This window comes from Thunnus albacares, chromosome 5, assembly GCF_914725855.1.
Source record: "Thunnus albacares chromosome 5, fThuAlb1.1, whole genome shotgun sequence".
Classification (NCBI taxonomy): Eukaryota; Metazoa; Chordata; class Actinopteri; order Scombriformes; family Scombridae; genus Thunnus; species Thunnus albacares.
In genome coordinates, this window is record NC_058110.1 from 25,477,034 (window position 1) to 25,499,990 (window position 22,957).

General features: G+C 39.9%; 4 protein-coding genes across 8 annotated transcripts in view; all 4 read right to left on the reverse strand.

Moving 5' to 3' along the window:
• LOC122982126 (synaptotagmin-2-like) overlaps positions 1–8,878 on the reverse strand; it is a 63,423-nt gene extending 54,545 nt beyond the window's left edge. For both annotated transcript variants that reach the window (XM_044351173.1, XM_044351171.1), the window contains exons 1-2: positions 8,734–8,878; positions 8,567–8,630 (exon numbers count right to left, since the gene is read on the reverse strand). The gene's annotated coding sequence lies outside the window, so the exon portion shown is untranslated. The remainder of the gene's footprint in view (positions 1–8,566; positions 8,631–8,733) is intronic.
• A 1,440-nt stretch (positions 8,879–10,318) lies between these two features.
• On the reverse strand, positions 10,319–12,473 carry oard1 (O-acyl-ADP-ribose deacylase 1). Of its 2 annotated transcripts, XM_044351765.1 has the most exons (5): positions 12,164–12,473; positions 11,838–12,003; positions 11,675–11,733; positions 11,462–11,574; positions 10,319–10,598 (listed from the first exon to the last, which is right to left on the reverse strand). In XM_044351765.1, the coding sequence occupies exons 1-5, from the start codon at positions 12,284–12,286 to the stop codon at positions 10,451–10,453; spliced, it is 609 nt and encodes a 202-aa protein (XP_044207700.1). In that variant the 5' UTR covers positions 12,287–12,473; the 3' UTR covers positions 10,319–10,450. The 2 variants fall into 2 exon arrangements, with proteins under 2 accessions (XP_044207700.1, XP_044207701.1); XM_044351766.1 differs by lacking the exon at positions 12,164–12,473 and having other exon boundaries at positions 11,838–12,039.
• Positions 12,474–13,113: 640 nt separating this feature from the next.
• On the reverse strand, positions 13,114–14,987 carry guca1b (guanylate cyclase activator 1B). Its single transcript, XM_044351934.1, has 4 exons — positions 14,516–14,987; positions 14,213–14,362; positions 13,989–14,103; positions 13,114–13,688 (listed from the first exon to the last, which is right to left on the reverse strand). Exons 1-4 carry the CDS (start codon positions 14,717–14,719, stop codon positions 13,564–13,566), a joined length of 594 nt encoding a protein of 197 aa, XP_044207869.1. The 5' UTR covers positions 14,720–14,987; the 3' UTR covers positions 13,114–13,563.
• Positions 14,988–17,394: 2,407 nt separating this feature from the next.
• Positions 17,395–22,947, reverse strand: LOC122982129 (serine/threonine-protein phosphatase 4 regulatory subunit 2-A-like). Of its 3 annotated transcripts, none has more exons than XM_044351182.1 (9): positions 22,818–22,947; positions 22,017–22,098; positions 21,738–21,908; positions 20,777–20,870; positions 20,334–20,371; positions 20,104–20,178; positions 19,719–19,868; positions 19,189–19,466; positions 17,395–18,635 (listed from the first exon to the last, which is right to left on the reverse strand). In XM_044351182.1, exons 1-9 carry the CDS (start codon positions 22,849–22,851, stop codon positions 18,316–18,318), a joined length of 1,242 nt encoding a protein of 413 aa, XP_044207117.1. In that variant the 5' UTR covers positions 22,852–22,947; the 3' UTR covers positions 17,395–18,315. The 3 variants fall into 3 exon arrangements, with proteins under 3 accessions (XP_044207117.1, XP_044207116.1, XP_044207118.1); XM_044351181.1 differs by lacking the exon at positions 22,818–22,947 and adding an exon at positions 22,201–22,684; XM_044351183.1 differs by lacking the exons at positions 20,104–20,178; positions 22,818–22,947 and adding an exon at positions 22,201–22,687.
• Positions 22,948–22,957: the final 10 nt, after the last annotated feature.

Here is a 22,957-nt window from a genome sequence, read left to right on the forward strand (position 1 = left end):
GCATGGTACACTCCAGCATGCAGCAGGATATAAAGGCTCTACAGCGGCATCTTTGATGTTTCTCCCCCTTTTGTTTACCTACTTCGTCCGATCTTGAGTTATCCGATATTATACAACCTATCACGCAAGCTCTTGGCGATGAACACACCCATTCTACAACTCACAAAGCAGTCTTATTTTACCAAAGGACATACAGTTGGTAACATTATGTGCAATATGGATGTCGGTACATTGAGGCTTTGAGTAATGATTCGGGAAAACTCTCAAGATGAGAAATACAGATTGCAAAAAATGTGTTTACGAACAGCTCTCCAGATAACAATGCTGTGAGTGGGTTTTTGGAAACGGACAATAGGATGGGAGCAATTATTTTTGATCAATATACTACAATGAATATCGTGTCCCTCTTGCAAGGCCCAACTATTACCGGGCTTATCATGAGAGGAAATAGATTTTGCAACCCTCCATCACGCTCTTGGAGAAGCCAACCAATTTGCTGTCAAGTCAATAATCTCTTTGGGAGAGATCGAATCTGCAAGATTTCTCCAACTTGGCCGGCACACAAAGCCAAAACACAAAGCTCATAAGTATTCAGACATTATACGTGTCTCTTTTTAAATCTGTAAGAAGTTAGATTAGTAGTATCTGTTTGTTACTGACTCTTCTTTGCAATGCAGTCAAAACAGATTTGTTTAGTGCAAATGAACAACAGGAATCTTTTATTGTGGGAGTGGCAGCAGCACAATGACCTGAGTAGAGAATGAGTTAAGAGGATGACTCAACAGTCAGTGGAGCACCGTCACCTTCACAAAGCACCATAAGTGACCTGCCACTCACACAACTTGGGTAATTCATTCAATCAGGAGGTCAAATCTTTATAAAGAATCAAACAGACATGATCTGTTACAACATGATAAAAAAAGCAGCTTTTTAATATCTTTTGTTGAGCTGTGATTAACAATTATTTTCATTATGGATTATTCTGCCCAATATTTTCTCAATTAATTGTTTGCCGTTTAAAAAGGTCAGACAATAGTCAAATATTCCCATCGCAGTTTCCAAAAACCCAAGGTGACATCTCCAAATGTCTTGTTTTGTGTGCACAACTGTCCAAAATACAGCAATACTCAATTTACAATGATATAAAACAGAGAAAAGCAGAAAATAGTCATAATTGAGAAGTGTGAATCTGTTGTTTCAGCTCTAATCCCTTTGTTAAATAGAGATCAACCTTAAAATATGTCAAACTTATAAGCACTGCAGCATGCTCTGCAACAAGTAAAATACATATATAAATGTACCCATGCCTCTCAGCACAACATAATTCATCATGTCATGAGGAAAATGTTTTACTTTTGATTCTTCTATTCTTTGTTATCTCTCAGTCCTGCCACAGGGAATGTAGCTGTACTACTGTTAGAACACACAGGGATTTTTTTTTTATTCTGTATGCTGTGTCCTTCGCCTGCACACTGGCCTCAAAAACCTCAAAGAGAAAAGAAGCAACCTTCATGCTGAGCACCTACACACACAGCTAAAGTATCCTCCTTCTTCCTTTCTCTCCCGTTGCTTTATTTCTCTCTCTAGCAGATATTATATTGCACAGAGTTCCTTTAATGAAAAACATTACTCATTGTATACCTCTGATTTTTAAGCAAACAAACAAAAAAAGGGGGCACAGGTCACAGAAGCTCGCAGGTTGCACGGAACAACACAATTATAAAATTCTTCACATCAGCAGCCTGAGTGCACACTGTAGTTTAAACTAATTTCGGAACATTTCGTAGTATGACACACTCAAAACAATTTCAAAGCCTGAGTGTATTTTTAAGGAAAAAAAACATGTTTTTTTCAAGATTTTCTGTTGATGTTTGCACCGCTCCAAGCGTTCTGAATGTCAGATGGGCAGATTCTCACTTGGCAACACTATGAAATGGCAATTCAGCTCTCCCACTGCAAAACCCCGTGGGAATGGAGAGAGAAAGAAAACAGAGAATGTCTCCTCATTTCTAAGATTTCAGTGGACAGAAAAATATATTTAATGAGGCTCTATGTTGTTTCTCTGAGCAGGAAAGAAAAAAACTTCAGAATGTGCTGCCAGATACCTTTTTGAGTAGGCAAGGAAGAAGAAAAATAGAGAGGAAAATACATATAAAACCCTCAAACTTCATTTTAAATACACTGAGAACCTGAAGGCATATTTTTAATACATCTTTTGACAGACTATCATAAAGTCCACTTTCATTATTTAGGCAGATTAAATCAGTGCATATAAAGAAGCTTAATATTACAGCTGCAGGATGCATTGTGCACCTATGGGCTTCCACCTTTAAGGTTCATTTGTATCAGCCTCTACTTGTGCTTGATAATGTCAGGATTGTAATTTAAGATTTTGTGGCTTTTGAGGGACTGGAATGAAAGTGCTGTCACTACCAGCTTCCTAGCTGTGTATAGAGAGGCTCGGGAGCCCAAACAGGGTGCATTTCAAATGCCTCTGTGCGATCCCTCAGCCAGTTTGACAAGGACAGATCCCCTCAGTTGCATTTGGCACACACATCTCAACAAAGAATGGTACTGCTTTGAGTAAAAACTAAAAAAGGAAATAAAACACCTTCAGCAGAGCATATGGAGGGCACTGAAAACACTTTGTAGCTTCATTTCACACGTGTGCAAAGCTTTACTGTAGATCTTAAAGCAATGAAGACAGAAGAAGGCTGAGTATGTTACGCCAGAATAGACATGAAGTACTAGAACAGTTACAGTGACGATGAGGTTAGGTGACAGGGGTGCAAGCCGAGCAGTGAGATATAAGACGTGGTCACCGGCCAGACAACATCACCCTGGAGACAGAGGAGCTAAACAGGTTCCTGAGCTCTAACGGCATTGAAGACTAACAAGCTCATACATACAAAAGCCTGCATGCATTCTATACATCCCTCCATAAACATTTATTCACACTGAGAGTGATCAGTACAGACCCTGACTGCGTCTTTGTCAAACACATGTGTATGCATGTGCACACCTAAACATGTATTCACAATGCTTGCATGCGTGAGCTGAATAAATGGCTGAAAAGGCAGATGTCTCTAATGCAGGGAGACTGTGTTTAAAAATAAAACTGAGGAGAGAAGACCAAAGATTGCCTCCAAAGACTAAAAACAGCAGGTTTCCTGTAAGGATGTGTATCTCTCTTAAGAGCAGTCAGCACAGTTCCAGCATGTAGACAACACTGAACAACAACCTAGAATCTGTAAAGAAGATGACTAAATATAACACCGTGCTGCAGATTAAAGCCACGCCTCCTCCTTCTTCATGGTTCAATTCAGACAGACTAGATGAGAGTTACACCAGATGTGTCATATAGGAAGGTGCTTTGCTACAAATTGGATGATTAACAGAGCCATGGTGCCAGCATTGAGGCATTTGGCTGTGGTACGCAGCTCAGTGGAGGGTGATTGGCTTTGAGGGCCGAGGGAGCAGATGGGACGGGGACACAGAGCTGGACCAAAACGACTGAGCGTGCCACCTTGGTTTTCCATCACAATATCGCTTCCATACTCATCTGTGCTCAGCCTGCCTTCCTAAAGAGAGATTCCACACAAACAAAAAATGAAAAATGAGCTAGCTCTATTTCAGCAGTATTGCAGCGGCTTGTTCTTCATAGCAAGTTATCTCCGCCTTTAGCTCCACCCTCTTAACATTAATTATGCAGCTCAATGCAGCACTCTGAATCCCTGCTGCAGCTCACCCACACTACAATACTCTACCGCTTTCTCCCACTCTCTCCGTCTCTGTCACACACACACAAACCACAGAGTCTCTCTCCGTCTCCCGTTTATATGACTACATCCTCAACTATCCACAGTCAAAGAAAGCATATGACTGCAGCAATTCTCTTTCTTTTTTTCAAGAGGTCTTGCAAGATTTAATGTTAATACACTTTTTTTTTTTAATGAAGGCAAAAATCACAACACATGAACCATAAGTTAATGAAATATTAAATCTATTTATAAACCGCTGCTTTCAATAGAATGCATTTGACGCCCCCCTACTCAAAAATGCCACATTTTTTTTTTTTTAGCAATGTTATAAACTGATACATTAGATGTGAATGAACACATTTACAATGATTGAGCCGGATTACTATATTTAGTTGCGTGAGTGTGACTCACTACCAGCACATATTTTTCGTCTTATCATTTTCAAAGCCTGGTGCTGATTTTAGTGCAAATCAGAAGCAAACACCATCTGATGTGCTGAGGCAAACACACTTAACAGCTCAAACACCTGTCTGGCTAGGTGTAATTGACTCAGCTACTCCCGAACACAGCGACAGACACAATCAGACCCTGTCATAGGAAGCAGAGAGAGTTCACACAACGCAATATGAATCAGCCACATCAGCAAATAGAGGCAAAGCAGAGAACATGTAATGAGGGAAGCTCTCACGCTTCAGCCGTCCCACCCCCCAGGCAGGCAGTGGGACGGAAACGTAGCAACTGTTTATAGAAGCAGAAACAAGCTTCTCCTTCGTTTCCTAAAGCTTTCACGTGATGAAGATTAATTTCACATTTTTCATGCATGTGTCTGTGTGCTTACGTGCACGTGTACGTGTGTTTGCGTGTGACGGAGAGAGAGTATTTCTTGCCCAGCCAAAAGCTGTATAATTAATCCGACAGAACTTAAGTGTGAGGCTACCCTGTGTGAATCATTCATGCATACCGTACACTGCCTGAATTTACTCTGAATAAATAGTGCTTTTTTTCTCTTTCACGTGAGCCAACATCTGATTAAGGTCTTAACAGTTATCCGGGGGATCATTATTTCTCATTTGCCACACAGGGAATCATCAAGAAAATGTCAAACCACAGGCATACAAACACACCATCTATTTATGGTTTCATGTTGTTTGCTTCCCTATTGTTGCCATTTCAATAAGTTCAATAAAGTGTCTGTCTATGTTTGCAAAGATGCTACCTCTGAAACAAAAGCAAACAGCAAGGCAGATGTTCCTAATGAGGAAAACATGGCCAGGGAAGGTGGGATCATTCAGTTGGTATCGGGTAAAGTGAATGTGTTGTACGCTTACATAATCCAGGGGGAGTGTGAATTGACTACTCCCTCTCTCTCCCTACATGACAATACGCTGGCAGGTGCAGGTCGGCTGTTTTGTCATAAACATTGTTGTTTCCATCACCCCTTCTGTGCATCATCAAGGCATCCAGGATGTACAACGGTGGGTCAAAAGCTCTTTGTAAGGTTTCTGTTCATCAGCAGGCAGCCCTCTGTGCCGTGCAGCTCTGCTGCTGCAGGGGTCTTTTCAGTGCATGGAACCGGATGGTGAGCAGAGAACACAGCGGGGGCTGGGCACTGCAATGTACTGCAGTGCTCGTAGCTCTGCTATGCACGCCCACTCTCTTCCATTCTTGCTCTGCCTCTGACAGTCTCTCAATCTCTCGCTCGATCTCTCACCCTCTCTTGCCCATACTCGTATGATTTGTCTTGCCTTCCTCTCTTCACTTTCTTCTCGTTCCTTTTGTCCTTTTTTTTTTGCCTCGTTTTTTCCCCACACTCTTACAGCTGACTGTAATCCACGTGTCCAACACTGGCTCTTATATTCTTCATTTAAACTACCCTGCCTTCCTGCACCCACATGCACAGTTAAAAACACATTTACACAAATACATACATTACATAAATACATCCTGTAACCTTTCCCAGGAGCATCCGATAAAGTGTCCTCTTCTTGGTTATGCAGAAAGCACACCTACACCGTCCCTCCTACACCTCACTGTATTTATCAAGGTGTCATTCTAGTATCCTCAAGAGGGTCTGCTGACATTCAACATCTGCACTGTCCTCTACTTTGTCTGTACAACCTAAAAATAGATATCATTTAAATTCACAGTTACCCAGAAGTAACACCATTCCTACTCGTTTGGTGAGTCTTTACAGTCATTTTTCCTGCCCCGACATGGAGAGTTTTGGGATTGTTGCTAACTGTAGTATGTCACAGTGACAGCCGTTGCTGCTCCGCTATGTTGCCTACACCATCATTTACCGGGGCACACTAAACGCCCATGTCACACAGTCTGAGACAGAGGGTGTCATACACAGAGGATGAACTATGACAAGCCTAACAGCTGCTCCCTTCCTCCAAAAACCTCACAACTCTGTGAGAGACTTACAGCGTGTAACTTATATACGCACACAGGATCAGACTAAACGAAGAAAGGTAATCTCTTTCCCAGCATTTAAATTCCTACACATGGCCCGAGCTGTTTATGTAGAGATGCTAAAAAGCAAAGTAAATCACATGATACGTGTCTGACTGTTTAAAGAAGCCATTCTACCTAATTAAAAGTAGTTACACCTCCTCCATCTCCCGCTCCGTTTCTATCTTGAAGAGGGATACTGGCTAATTCTTGGAAACAGTGAGGGGTCTCATTTCCTTTTCCCATTAGATGCTGAGGTTCCTGATCATCGCTATCTGAATGAGTTTTTCAGTATGCCAGCTGCATCCTGCAGAGACACTCTCCTGGTCCTTCTCAACCATGACATGAAACACTGTTTTGTGTCACAGCAGGTGTCAAAACTGCATAGGCAGCAGTCATTACATGTTTTACATGTTCTCCTCACTGATTTCACATAACACTGCAGACTTTAAACACCTCCGCAATTGTTTTGAAATTGATTTGTGGGAAATATAATTAGTTACTAGCTACTATTAGTGTGTATAATTTATGCTCTTTTAATGATTATCCTTTTAATTTAGGGCTATCAAACAAATAGCTCAATATAATGAGCTGATGTCAAACCTGAGCAATTTTGCTGCAGCAGTAAATTTTATCCCACAGTTGGATGTGTCACTCACAGCTTTGCAGTAGAAAAAGAAGGCAGAATAAAACCACAGCACTCCCACCTGGAGCACACGGGGATAATACAGGTATGCAAGGACAGGGGGGAGGTTTTCAGCGTCTCTGCAAAACATAGTTCTCTTTGAGACGCTCTGTGTTCTAGAAAAGGAGAGGTGCATGAATAATGAACAATGTTTTCTTCAGGTCTTCAACTGAAAAAACAAAAGACAGGATGTGCAAAGCAAACCTCAATTTGAAAGGGGGACTTGGAAATGTGTACAGCCAGATGATTTATTAGGTCATCTCCACCAGACGTAGATAAACTGTCCTCATTACTAAACAACACTGATTTGCTTCTAACAATTTTAAGGAAGCACTTATCAACAGTCTTTGCTCTGTGCTCTGTCCATGGTGCTGAAATGGGTTACGTTTCCTTTCCAGCCACGTCCTTTCCACCACATATAACTCACTCTTGAATAATTGAAACATTATTTAAAACCAGTTACTGGCACCAGCAATTCTGGCCATGTTCATGCATGTCTTGTGCTTATATCTAGCATCTGAGGTTGAAGGGTATCATCTTAACTTCTAATTAGTATGAAAACACCAGTACATACTGTACTCTTCATCCTGTGTAACAATGCTTTTCAGTGTTCCCACACAAAATACACTAAGTCCATCCATTATTTCCTCCAAATCTGCAGCAGGCCAGTGTTCCCCGACATTTTTCAACAGAGAAAACACACACAGTGCCCACTGCTGGACAGTATCAAACCTTCATTCACAAATGATGAAGGTCAGCGCTGTGAATGTGCTTAAAGAAGGCTGATAATGAACACATACCGACAAAAAAAGTTTGTATGAATTGCCTGTCCTTCGCTACACACAAGCAAAGCTTCACTTTCCTTTGTTCTTTGAGCTAATTTTACAGTGATGTTGAACCATCTCTTCGGTGTATAAATACACCAGTGAAGATACAGAGATATGATGATACTATCTTTTCCACTTCTTTGGCACATCCTTGTCAGTAAGCCTAGTTCACCCAATCAGAGATCCTACTTTTGCTGCAGGCTCAGACTAAAGGAAGTCCCAGAACACCGGATAAACAAAACAAAAACTCATCACCAGGCTCCCACACTATCAGAGCCAATTCAATCTGTTATCTAAGCAACCCCACTGATACCGAGAATACACAATGAGGGCATGCACGACAAAACTAAAATGGGCTGCAGTAGTCTTTGAGCTTCTCAGAGTGCACTGTATTTACAATATAAGGGGCAAAACTTTACTCTTATCCCAAGCAGGGATTTGAAAAAAGAAAAAGTTACATCAATGGTGGTCATTTTAGAAAGCTTGAGTCGCTCTGCCTTGCACTGGCTGGGTGCTGAGGCAGCTCCGCTCAGGGATGTAATGGGATACTGCAGCACTAGAGAACCGTGTGCACAGAAACTTGCCTAGAAGCATCAGGGAGTCCCGCACTAACCTTCCCCCTCCCTCTCTCTCTCTTCCTCTGTCTCTCCCTCTGCTTTTCTGTCAGGACTTTGTTATGTAAAAAAAAAATCATTAAAGTATAAACCCACATATATATTTAAATGTATTTACATGTGAAAGACTGAAAGAGGGAAAACATACACTAAAGCAAACAGAAAGAACTTAAAAAAGTGTAAAACCCACCGTGCCTGTAGTAGGAGGAGAATGTAGCTGCTTACCTTTGGTGCAGGTTGCTCTCCCCTGGACACTGAGCTCTTCCCCTTCTCCTCAGGCTCCGAGACACTTTGAGATAGAGAGAAAAATAATCAATCTCTTCTTACTTTCTCTTATTTCCAGTTTTCAGAATGAATAAGTCAGGAGTCTTAACACAGCCCTCTAGACACACCTTTACTCTGTCCTCCTGTAAACTCTTCCACATATACACACACAGAAACCCATTCAAATGTACCCCAAGACTGGAGTACCCAAATTGATAAAGATCTGCTCAGGGGAGGGATAAAAACTACACACACTCACACACTGCAGTTTTTTTTTTCTTCCTCTTGCCCACTCGCTCTGCTGCTTTTTTTTTTCTTGCTGTATTTGCCTGCACTGCTTTCTGATTGGCTAAGCTGCTCTTCAATAACATAAGCTCTCTTTTTTAATTGGAAGGGGGCCAGTTATGTGGTGCACCAGAAGCCCTCCTGCCCAGCTCATCTCGCTCTTTTTTTTCCTTTTTTTTCCCTCTAAGTGCCTGTGGAGAAGAATGCTGAGCTCTGCAATTTCATATGCATCGAGCAAAGAAAAAAAAGGAATGGAGGACAGAGGCGGAGGGGGAATGAGGGAAAGCATCGGAGGCAAATCAGTGGACCGCAGTGGGACAAGCAGAGGCTGCATGGGAACAAAATGGGGGGCGGGAGGGGGAGGGGGTGGGGGGTGGTTATAGATGGGGTGAGGGCAGATTTGGATGCACAGTCCACCAACCGTAGCATGTTGAGGTGTGACAGTAGGTCACATGAAGGGAGATTTCCCTGCACTCACTGCAGCGCGCCTAGGTGGCTCTGCTGCAGTGTGGAGTCTAATTGCCAGGCAAGAAGGGGGGATGGGATGGGAAAGGAGTAGGAGGAGGAAGAGGAGAGAGGGGGTTGGTTGCAGTGATGCCGAAATACAGTCTTCCAGCCAGCCTGGATATATGGGGGGGAAATGGGCAGGCAGCTGCAGTGTACACAGCGGTTAATGCCTTTTCCTCATGAATTATTGAAGGTTCCCCAAAGGAGAGTAGGCGGGTCACAAGCGGCAAACTACTGAACCTGTTCACAGTCTCACTAAGGTTTCTGATAATTATTAGCACTTCAAATACATGTCAAATAGGAGAGGAGGGGGCTAAAGCATCCCCCTTTAGTTAGATTATTTAATTGTTCTAATTTAATAAAAAATGACTTGAATGTAGACCACTCCGGTGTCATGATGGGTTAAAAGGCTTTCCCATCCTGGAGAAAATTGATGTTTTGGGATTGACTTTGTGGTGTCAGATTTCCCCCTCCCTCTTTCTTTGACTCACATCTGGTACCTCCATTGTGTCCCAGCTGCATTAAAGTACAATGCCCGAGGAGATCAATAATAGATCATACAATACCTCAGCCATCTGCAGCGGCTACAAGTTATATGATGCCCAGAGAGAAATGCAAATAACCTGTTTGTTCAATCAACAACGTAATTGCCTGCATGGTGGATGGATAGGCAAATAGAGAGATACCTGATATTTTAGGCATAGTGTCCTGGTGCAAAATACTACATGTGACACTAAACCAGAAGTGGCAGGTGAACAAATTCAAGTAACATCTGGATTTAGTGATCTATATTAGCATGTTTTAGAAGCTTTGAAATCTTGTCAAAAAGCTGACAACCAGTGACTACAGAAGAGGCCGAATGCAGATATAATTAATAAATGGCCAGTAAGATTATGTCTTAATTAAATTCAGTTGACCCTGTTGTGCATAAAAAGATCATTTATTTCAGAATAATACATAATGTACATTTTATTCAAGGAAAACGATTATCATCATGGTGATATACTGTGGAAAAAATAAAGTGCATTACAGTAAAAAGAGCATTTCCATTAATCATCTGCGCATGTTTTCCTTCATGACCGTGGTCTCTGCTTTCTCTGGGAGGCTGTAGACCGTGATGGAGATGTCTGTGTGGCTGAAGACCTCTTCCAGTATCTCTGACACTTTGTCCCACCTCAATTGATCCAGGCCACAACCGATACTGTAAGAGAGACAAAAATGTACTGTTTAACTGTAAGTGACAGAACCAGAACCCACCAGGGGGGGTGAAGGGGAATGCCATCCCCCTTGTTAACAAAATGACCAAAATGCTTCCCCCTTGTTGACCTGCCATCCCCCCTCTGCCCCTAGTAGCAGAGAGAGTGCAGGGGCAGAGGGGTTGTTTAGTTGAATTTGTTAGTCTAGTCTGCCTGACTCATCGATCCTTTATCTGATCTGTGGTTTGTGCAAATTGGAATCTGTGACCATGGCTCTGAAATATCAGTAGCCTAATTGTGCTGTGTATTGATAAATCCATGTGGAGCTGTAGTAGCAGACAGATTTGTATTTGTAAAATTACAAATTCTAATCGCACCTTTTTCTCATCAGTGCGCCTTCTGTCAGTTTCATCTTAGATTTACAATATTCTCTAAATTATATATTGACCTGCACTGACCGCACCGCGCTCAGCTGCTAGTTACATAATTTAAGGTTAAGTTTATTCCGTCGAAACTACAGTGCATTTTGAAAAATAAGCATTATTAAAATGCTTAATGTCCACATCCAGTAAAAGAACAGTTCTACAAAAAATAAGTGTTTAGCCTAATAGCAGTTCTATTAAATTGAAATTAAAATCACAATTATAATATCAAGAATTTGGCTAGGTCTATATAATAATCCTGCAGTCCTTTGGCCACCACCCCCTGTTAAAAAGATCTCCTACTGGACAGAACCAGCAGAAAGCTTCAGACATATTTGTTCAGAATTAATTGTGCAAATGAGCCTTTCTCTCATGACCCTATTTTGATAAAGTAATACCAAATGACTGGAATAATTAAATGCTAATTTCCTGTAAATTATACAAACCGAGGCATTGATATCCGGGTGACTGTGTTCTTGACACAGTGTGACTTCATGTCCTCCAAGCTCTGTCTCAGACTTTCATATGTAGGTTTTTGGCTGGCCTTTTTCTTTGTGATCTGCAACAAAAAATAATAGTAAAGCAACAGTAATAATAATAACAACTAGGGATGTTCATATGTATCCCCAAAGAATTTTAATTAACTGTTACATCTTTACCAGGTAATAGACAAAACGTTTTTCTCTTTTCAGTACAGCACATTGTCCCATCAGCTTTTCTGTTTGGATGAGAAAAAAAGATAATATCCACATCAAACACTTACAAAAGAAGTCACACACTTTTACTACTGGTGAATTCTTAATATAAAAAGGGCTGACTTACTCTGTTCCTTTAACTCTTCTACCCCATGGAACTTCTTCTTAAACATCACTGCTATGCCTGCCCCCATGCGGCAGTCCTCACTGATGCAGTGAGCCAAAGCTTCGTCCTTATCGCAGGAGAACAAGTTCCCAGTGACATAATTCAGTCTCCAGCTGCCTTCTGCAGGCTGACCAGTAGAGGACGACATTGCACCGTGTGAGAAAGCACAACGATAGAACAAGAATAAGCAACTGACATGACGTATGGAAAGAGAAACTATGACAGAGGCAACCTTTTAGCCAAAGTAAAACTTAAATAAACAAACAAAATTGTAGTCTTAACATTACCCGACTTGTGTAGCTGGTGACTGGTGTCTCAGATACCAAAGACATTGCGAATACTTGTGCTGAGAGTTGCTTTGCAGGGCAGCGTCGTAAATAAACATTCAACGAACGAAAAATTATCAGCATTCAGCCGCCACTAGTAGAAGACTTTCACCAACTAGCTTCGTCATGAGACAGTATATTGGGTCGTGTAACTTACAAAACAGCTGACCGCAGGTTTCACGCTAAGTGAAAGCACTTGCAGGATGTTCTTTATCGGCTCGGCAGTCAAATTACAAAACAGGAAACTCCCACAGAAGCTCTCTTATCTTCTCGCGAGAGTACGACCGTGCTGATAATTTTTTATTTTTTTTTTAAATAAAAGAAGAGATACTTCAATAACTGAAGATAATTAAAGTTTTCACCGCTAAACCCCCCATAATTTGACTACATAATTGCACAAAACATTTCATATCATTACTCACAAAGAACTGATCCAACTAATTTGGGTGGAAAATGACAGAAAATTATCTGTGCTAATTTCGTCATTTTAAGTTGTAGTTTTAAAATGTAAAAATTATAAATATATGTGTATGTATGCTTTTGTAAAGGTCATTATTACAATAGTCAATTCAGTGCACCATACACCATATTTCTATAAAACAAGGCAGGCAGTGTAAAGTTTGTATTTATTTATTGTGGTTATTGTGTTTAAAGACACTGCAAACATTCCCAGGTGTTTTTAATTTATTCTGGTTTATTAGATCTCTTGTCAGGTTAAAACTGGGCAGAGTTATGATGGGAATTACTGTACATGAGGGCACCAAACTCAGTGTGCTCATAAAAATGATAAATGTACCTGTTGTCTGCACTAACAAACAAGAGGAGGTGTAAAAAAATGTCAGTCTTAGTCTTTGCACACCCACACAGTCCTGAGAAGAGATCTAAATACTGTAAATAAGTGAAAACACCAATGTGGGTATATAGGGGCTTTATGTGTGTTTATTGAATAACACAAAACAAAAAAGGAAAATACAGTATGTTATGCAGTAAATTAAGCCTTAATCCTGTAGCATCTATAAAGTGCAGACACATAAACAGACATAAAAGACCATAGGTGCCATAAGATAAGGTCAAAACTACTGTTGTTTAATTGCTTAATAGCTCAGCTAAGTGTGTAACCTGAACCAAAATGAATGAATAAATAGCTCCTTTACAAGCAAAATATAACATTGTTGTGGACTAAACTTACATCTGAATCTTATACGACAGCATACAGTACAATGCCAGCATGACTGTGGGGTTGTTGTTGTTGTTTTTTTTTTTTACATAAATATAAACTGCAAGGGATACAAAATCACAACAGGATTGGTCATACACTAAGGTTGTGTGTATATGACAGATTGACAGTCCATGCTCCAGCTTTAGAAGTCAGCACTGCGCCTTCGCTCGTTGATCCAGTCCCCAGGGTTGACGTCCATCTGCAGCATCTTCATCACCCACTTGTCCCTCCGTGCTCCATCGATGAACTCATCCAGCGAGAGCTCCCCTAAGTGGCAATAAGTAGGTTTGTAAGGTTAAGTAAGGTCATTCTCTGATACTGAATCATTTAGATATATACAACATGTTTTCCTATACATTTCTCCTTTCTTGAATTTACAATTTTATTGAAGTGAGGACCACTGTGCAACTGATTCCCACATTCCCTTTCAGCATACACAAGCACAAATGAACACTACCACATTACTACATTAACGCTCCACAAAGCCATTACAACAGTCTCACACAGAGCTGTTTAAATCATCCAGGAAGCATTTTAAGCGGTCAGAAAACTGTTACAAACACTCACCATCTCCATTTTCATCAACCAGCTCAAATATCCGGTCAACCACCTGGTCTGGGGTCAGCAGATTGCACTCTTCATCCAGCTCTCCATGGCAAGCTTTCTTCAGTCGATAAATAGACTGAGAGTGACAAAGGATACAGTAAGTCTCAAATTGATTAGATTTCATTACAGCTTGATTAAAATGTTTTGAAAACTTTACAGATCAATAATTCCTTATGGTTTCTTACCTCCACAATTTCTAGAAGCTCTGTTTTATCAATGCATCCGCTTCCATCTTTATCATACATTTTGAATGTCCATTTAAGCTTATGTTCCAATTTACCCCTTAGGACTAAGTTCAGGGCTGCCACATACTCCAGGAAATCAATGGTGTTGTCCTGTGTACATGCAAAAAAACAATTCAAATATTAAGGTCTCAGTCATGGGCATTGCTCTATACTATGGTATGTGTAGTGCAGTGTCAATATTAAAATTAGACCAGTGACTATGTACAAAGCACATACTTCCACACAACAAAAGTTTGTACTTACCCCATTCTTGTCAAAGGCTCGAAACATGTTTTCAATGTAATCTGCAGCCTCCTTGTTATCAGTAACACCAAAAAAGCTCTTGAACTCGTGCATAAAAAGCGTCCCACTTGGACATTCAACAACAAATTTTTTGTACCATTCCTGCAGCTCTGCCACATCAATTTCCTTGTCTGGGTCACTCTCCTCACTTAGGCGCTGACCCATTGTGGAAATATATTCTCCAACACCCTAAAAACTGAAAGAATCACTTACATTACACAAACCTGTTTGACCTAGTTAACTACTTTTCAGCTTCCCTCTACACTACAAAATCCATAAATGTTAGTCCTCGGTCACGTAGCCAATTCCTGCAGCAATTTTTTTGCAAATCAGCAAAGACCAAAATGACATAAAAGTCCATATACAAGCTGAATTGTTATTAGGCTCTCTATTGTGGCAAATCCCCTCTGAAAGTGAGGATGAGACAAAGGCTGTTACGGATCACGAGATAAGGGATTTGAAATGGACACTTGTCAAAATCAATTAGTTCACAGACAGATCATGAGAGGATTGCCTTTTTGCCCCTCCCTCTACCTATCCCAAACAGAGAACAGACTCTGAGAAGTACCGTACATCTACTGTCTGTTAGCTTTAAAGGATATGTTCACAACTTTTCAAATCTGTCTTAAAACAACAGTTGAGTGCCCAAATGAACACTGAATGAGGTTTTCCTTGCTGTAATCATTCCTCCTGTTCATACTGGCTATTAAAAGATCCCCTTCACCCATTTTGCTTGGGGTGATGTGATGGGGCCAAAATTCACAGTGTGTCCACACAGTAATTTTGTGCAAAAATGTATTTAAAGGTTTGTCTAAACCTTGTATGAGACTTCAGCAGTCTGAGTTAGTCATATCAAGCGGATATCTATTACAAGTATCTATTTTTTAGCAGAAAATTCCCTCTTTGTGTTTCCTTGGACAGTGTTTCCCTGTTGAACTGTGCTGGAAGTATAGTGACAAAAAGAGGGACTTAAAGACTGTAACACTGAAAGATATCTACTTCATTTGAGTAATTTGGACGGTTGAAGCTTCATATTAGCTTCAGATATTATGCTGTATAAATAAATATTTTCTTGAGATTACTTTACTTTCAGTATGTCTGTAAAGGTAAACTGATAAGTATAAGTGTACGCCATATGATAATGTCAAATGGCAAATTTCAACTTAAGTGATTACAAAGCAGAAATGGAAAACAAACTTTTTTCAAGCTTTTTAAGTACAATCTGTGTGATGGAGATAACAGGATTTGACAGAAGGATTATATCAGACATGAGGTCAAGCATACTATCATCAAGTTTAATCCAGATTACACATGATAAAGGCTACCACGCATTTAAGCTGTTAACTGACGATGTAAGCATACCCTTTGATATAGTATAGTTCAAGCACATACAGTACGTGTCTGCATGATTTTACATAAAGGTCAGTTCACTGGTCATAGGGAGTACTACTCAACCAGTGGAAAGCGTAGGCTGGCATGAAACTCATGTCTGAGAAATAGCTGTGGTGATGTCATTCGGGTTATCTCATCTCGGGTTTGGAGAGTCCAGATTAATGACGTTAGGCGTTAGAAGTGAAAGAACACAACATTGAAAGATGTGGGTGTCTGCCAGGCAGAGAGAGTCAACATGGGAAATTTAGGATCCAGCTTTTTGAGTTTCACCTATACTACGCACTAAAAATCAGGATGTCTGAGGCCTTTGATTCGAAAAGAGTTGTCAAAATCTAAGTCCTCCAACTTTAAGGAAGAGTAATACTAAATCACAGCTATACTCCTTTAAGTAATCTTTCCCAGTAGTTCCAGACCGTTCTGATGAGTCACACAGGCCAAGTCTTCAGTTATCCCTATAAGCTCTGACCTTCGGGTGCCAGCTTATTTACTCCCAACCTGTTTACTATATACATGCCTGCCTCAATCTCACTGAAGCCTATAATAAATGTGTTGTTGCCACATTCACTAATGTTGGACATTAAATCACACCTTAGGCGTCAAGAGGGCGATTATATTTGGGAAATAAAACTTTTCGCAAGCCTTAATTTGGCTTTATTCAAATATCAGGCAATAGTTTGTGGTCATTTGAAAATACACATTTTCAGTGGAATAACGTGTGTCACTGTTAGTGGTAGCTATTGTTTACAGGTGAATGCTCGGCCTGGCCCTTGTTATCTGCTGACAACAGGGTTAGTGTTAATCTTAGCTGAGAAATGTCAAGGCCATCAGAGGAGTCACTGGATGTTATCCTCATATGATTAAAATGATTCACACCTTCTGTTGTTACATAAGAAACATTTAACTCTTACATATTTTCCTTCTTAGGATTAAAATCACTTAAATTGCTCTCCTGGGGTCTATTTAAGACTTAGCATTTCAGTACCCGTGTCTGGTTTGCATTGAAAGGACTGGGCCAAATAACTTTCACTCATGTGTCATCTCTATATCACTGTCACTTCCTCTACTGTTTCGGCTCAGGAAACTATCAACAAGCATACTAACACACTAATACTTAGAATAGGTTTACTCAAATACAAGTCTCAGAGGTCCACTTACCAAATTTCCACTGCATCAAAAGCTCAGTTAAAGACAGAAATGTGTATATTAGTTTTAGAGGTTTAATGTCATAAACTGTGTTAGACATGACATTTTTTTGGAACAGACCAAATTTAAAACATATTTTATTCTGGACTAAAACTCTGAGCCGACAGATCAACTGTCAATGTTGCTATTCTTAGAGTCATATTTTAAGCATTCCTTTAACTCAATGGCTCCAACTGTTCTGCAGTTGTGAAACATAACTGGATTTGCAACAAGAAGAAACAGCATATTGACTGAACATACCGCGCTTTAAATTTTTAGCATTTATTGCTTTCCATGAATACTATGATACAAGCTCAAGCATCCATTTTCCAGCGATTATCAGTTTTACGAAGGCATTGAACATGTATTACAAGTCTACAAAAACTGATTTACAGATATGTACTGTAAAAATCCTAGCTATCAAAAGAGACAGTTGTACAGCTAAGGTATGACATACAGAAAGTGTAAAAGTACCTTGTGTTCTGTTGACAGATTTTGATGCAGAAATGGCTTCACTTAAGCCAAACCAATATTCAATTTAACCAAACTGGTTACTATTGGCAACTTTGTGTGTTATATTGGCTTCATACAGTGACAAAGCAAAACTGATGTTTTCCACATCCTTCATGGTGTCAATGCTAACAAGTGCAAGATAATGTTAATAAGAATTACATTTTGTGTTATGTGCTTCATAGAAAAAGCAAAACAGACAATCTGTGAATTGTTGCTTTTCATTCTTAATGGCAGGTGTCCTCATTCACCTGGAGAGGGACACATTCATCAGAAGGATAGTCAAAACAACAACTCAAGCGGTCAAATGTATCTTTTTGGAAATGCATGCCGAATGACTAATGACGTTATTTAATACATCAGTTCAAGGTTAAATTATAATGCTCAGATATAAAAATCGGGAAAAAAAGATTAGAAAAAACTTTTTAGTCAACAGTGAAAAAAGCAGAGTCTCCATAATCTTCTGTAAATCATTTCCTTCCAGTTTAAAGACCAGGCAATGTGTGGGCTTTAGCAGTAGAAACTGATGGGGACAAAAAGATCCTTCTATGAGGAACTTCAAGGTCCACATCGCTCCTGGTCCTGAAGTCTAGAGGTCCACAGTGCTACAGATATACCCCTTGGTGTGGTATCATACAGTGTTAAAAAAAAAGTCAGTTGGCAGGCTGGGCTTCAAGTTAGTCATGTTCCCCAGGCTCAATTGGAGTCTCTGTGCTGTTTGAATTGTCAGCATTGCCCTCTGTTGACAAGTCAGGTGAATTACTAGAAGAAGAGGGGACCTGCTTGTCGCTGGGTAGACCCTCTCCATCACTACTGCTGCTGCTGCTGCTGCTGCTGCTGCTCTCTCCATTGTCCTGCTCAAAGCTTGTACTCTTCTCTGATGGAGCGGGCTGCTCGGGTTGGTCCACAGTGCTGTCATTTTTTGGACTGTGGGCATCCTCCCTCTCGGGTGACACTACTTCTCTTTCAGAAGTTTCTGTCTGTGTGCTGCTGGGCTCTGAGGAGCAAAGTGGACAACATGTTACCATTACATTCTGAATAACAAACAGGCTTTAATTCAAGGCAATCTTTGTTTGGAGGCTTTTCAAGGTGAACGTGTTAAATAAATGGTTATGAGATGAGGAAAAAAAGTGAAACCATCTTATACTGAACAGTATGAGGGAAATAATTTTGACTTTAACTGCACAATACGGTGCCAACTCTTAAACGACAAGCTCACCCTTTGACATTACATAGTCATTACATCCATTATGAGTATGGAAATATTGACTATAGCCGCTTTCAGCTGAGACTGTCCAAAAGTGTGCGCCCTTATCCCCATTTGTTTTATTTACTGTGTTGAGTCAAGACATGCAACAGACAACGAATCTGAACTCAGTAACCTGCAGCCTGGAGGAGGCTATGATGTCAGGCATTTTTCGTCCCGCATTCAAGTGTGGCCTTTCGTAACGGGTATAAACACTTTGGACATACATTCCCACAGTGTTGATATTACAACACTTTAATACATAAGTTTACATCAGCCTGAGTAAGGATGAGTTAACACTAACCGTGTTCCTCTGAAATGGTAGGTGTGTCACAAGATGTTCCACTCTTGTACTCTTGACCACAAGAGTCTTTTGAAGACTCCGGTGCCTCCGACACACTCTCTGACCCTTTACAACAAGATGACTCTTTCTCTTCGCTTTCTGCTTCATCCTCTTCCTTTTCGTCAAACTTGAGCCTCTTGACTTCGTGTTTGTCAGCATCAGCGTCCTCCTCCTCCTCGGGGTGTTTGTTCTTTATCCCGCTGTTGGGTGAAATTTCTCCCTCCGACAGCGAAGAATCACTGCGGTGATGACAGAAATGCAGGGGATCAGTTCATCAAATTATACAGTATACATAAGATCAAAGCATATTCAAGTATGTTTCTATTAAAGATGGAGTCTTGAGATAATCTGCTTAAGGAGGAAATGTCTAGGCTTGGCAGCTATTATCAGTGTCCCTACATTTATGTATCTCACCCTAAAGCCCTACAGCCAAGTTGCTGTTGCAGATTATGTCCACGGTGTCACATATGTACCAAACTTCTTTTAATTACCTGATATGGTGCTCATCCTCTTCCTCTGTGGTTGGCTCTGGCTCTTTGCTAACTGTACAGTCAGAGAGCCCGTTGGTTGAAAGTGAGGTTGACAATGACAGCTTTGGTCTGTTGAGTGGTTTTGGTATGCCTGGTCCATTTACGTTTCGACTGCATTAAAAAAAAAAAAAAAAAAAAAAAAAAAAAAAGACCATTTCTTACACACACCAAATCACAGAATCAACAGAAGTACTAAGACCCAAACTGAAAGTGGACTGCCATTATTATTCCCTGGTTGTTTTCTGGTTATTTGGCTCTAAATGAATTTAACTTTCCACTTGCTAGTATATGAGGCAATTTTATTGGATTTGTGGAAGTCAATCACTGACAAGTATGTGGCTCCCACCTGTCTGAATATAGAGAAGAGTTACCAGGAAACATCACTCCATTCATTCTGTTTACACTGGATGCCCCATTTTTCCTTCGAAAGAAGTAGAAAGGCACAAAAAAACAACTGGCTGTTAATTGTAACTTTGTAATTGTAACTGAATAAGCAGATTCAAGGGAGCTGTCAATGTAAGAAATACTGCAACCAGCAGAGCAAGGGAACAAAAGTGTAACAGCTGATGTACTTACTCTGAGGTGGGGTACACACAGCTGACCACCATTACATTCTGCAATACAGAAACAGTTACATGTATCAGACTTTCAAATCCACAGACACTACATTTAATGCAATAATCATTATTAAGGTTTATGTTAACTTTTATTCTCTTGTTTTATCTGTCTTATTCCCTTTTTAGCTTTTTTTTATTTCCAAATTTAACACTTTTTAATTGTTTTTATATGTCTTTTTACTTGTGTTGCTTTTATATTCTGTTTTAATGCCTCTTATGCTCTATGTAAAGCACTTTGAATTGCCTTGTTGTTGAAATGTGCTATACAAATAAACATGCCTTGCCTTATCTTGATTGCAAACATTACAATATGTGGTTTTGGCTATTTATACATTAACATTGTAATATCTTAGATGTACATCATGGTGACATTTGCACAAATTAGTACAGTGTAGTGCTCACCTTCTCCACACCTCTGAGAAACTTGTCTGTTCCTGTATAGTTTCGCTTGGGGTCTGTAAGCAGTTCACATAGACGCTGGATGGTGAATGGGATTCTGGAAAAAAGTTACCAAGAGATATATTTAGGATTAGTCACACATAGCAGTCTCACGGCCAGCATCAACAGGGTGTTTGAAACCATGCCAAACCTGGCAGCATTGGAGCTGAATGAGCAAAAACGTATCAACCTGGACACACAATCCTAGTTACAGCTGGCCACAAGCTATGACATAAATGATTAACCATGATAATGCTTCTTATTTTCTGAGGAAAATGCAGTTTTATCTTTTAATGTTTAATACTAAGCTGACATCTGACTGAAGCGCCAAGGAAAATTGCAGACTTTTCTTATTTGCTTTGTTGCTTCCAACTGTACAGTTAATGTTGGCTGGAGATGTGAAAAAGTTAATCATTTTCAAATCATGTTATTTCACTACATATTAAGTTATGCAAATATGTTCTTGGGAAGGTCACACGCAACAGCTCAAGTTGACAAACTCCATCTTGACAGTGGAAAACTAGCAGAGGACAGAAAGAGACTATTTGACACAAGTTTAATATTGAATGCATTTCACAAATACTTCTGCAAATTATTTGGAGGCAATAACAGGACTTGTTTGATAGTAGAAATTAATGAATTACAACACACAATGTGGCAGATCTGATCTCAGATTGATTCTAAAGTATTTATAATATTTCAGATTTCCTTTATGTACAACTACATATCTTTCTATTTTTGGTTTAACTGATAACATGCATGATGAACACTAAATATCTAAATGTTATGGACAAGCATTGACGGACAACTGAGCTGTTACACATTTTAGCTTTTGTATATGAGGTTGTAAGGGAGAATATGTTTGCAATATACAAAGGGGATCATTCCTATACATTGCGAATGTTGATCTAGCAGATTCACTTACCCGTTGTAACCATCCACTATTTTTAAGATCCTCTTCTTCATCTCTTCGAAGGGAACATACTCTACATTGGGATTATGTAGTCCTCTCTGTTCAGGCGTTGAAGCCTGGAAATCATCCATGATTTTCTCCAACTTAAACATGAAGTACGTCTTGAATTGTGACCACGGGATCCTGTAAGATATTGGAAACGCATTTCTGTATGTCTAGCACAAAAACACACTTTTTTTTTTTTTTTTTTAACAAAAATCCAGAAAACCTGTGGGTGCAGTTAGTACTCACATTGGCTGCCCTGTCTTGGCGACATGACACAGGAATTGCTCCAGAGCAGGACTGGTCTCTTTTTTCCCTTTCTTCTCAAAATCTGTAAATGACACATGTAAAAAAGCAAGCATTATTTAAGTCTGTCACGTTAATCCAAATATCACCTAAATCTGACCCTAACATAAGCAAACAATGTTTTTACCTGCCATGATCTTAACCTGAAAGTTTTCGAAATAACCCAGAAGCATATGACCATTAGAGAATAATGTGGTTACTATGTAAATTATTCTGGACAAAGGTTAAATCCCGTTTATTTTAAGGCTACTTCTGGCTCACTAATTGTACGTTGGCAACGATTATCTGACTCTTTAGTGTTAATTATCAGCTGTGCCAAGTGAAAATATACTGAAAAGCGAAGAAAACAAGTGAAACGTCACACCACAAAATCACCAAACACCAATTTCAAATAACTAGAGGTTAAATGGAAAGTTCTTATAAAAGTTAGTAGCACGTTTATTATGACGTTACCTAGCTAGCTGTTTACATAATCGATAAGTATCAATAAAAGAAACAATTGATAAAAAGTGTTAAATAAGACAAACTGCTTTCTTGCAGAGTAAAAATTAAACTAGCTAGGCCAGGCAGAGAGGGAATCAGAGAGTCCCTGAGTGCCTCTTCTAAATGCTAGTCGTTGTTGGTAAGCTAAGTTACGGTAACGTAGTTAGCAGTCACCAGAGATTTTGGTGAGTGCAACAAAACAAATTTAAAAAATATCCTCACTACTAATAAATCACTTATTTGGATAACTGTAAAGATTGCCTTGAAGTGCCTCCAATAACGCGTCGATATCCATAGCTGTGTCCAGTCACAGGCAGGAAATACTTGCTAGTTAGCAGTAGCAGGTAGCAACTCAACAAAGCTGGTGGCGGTGAAGAGTGCGCATGTCCGCAGTTACGTAT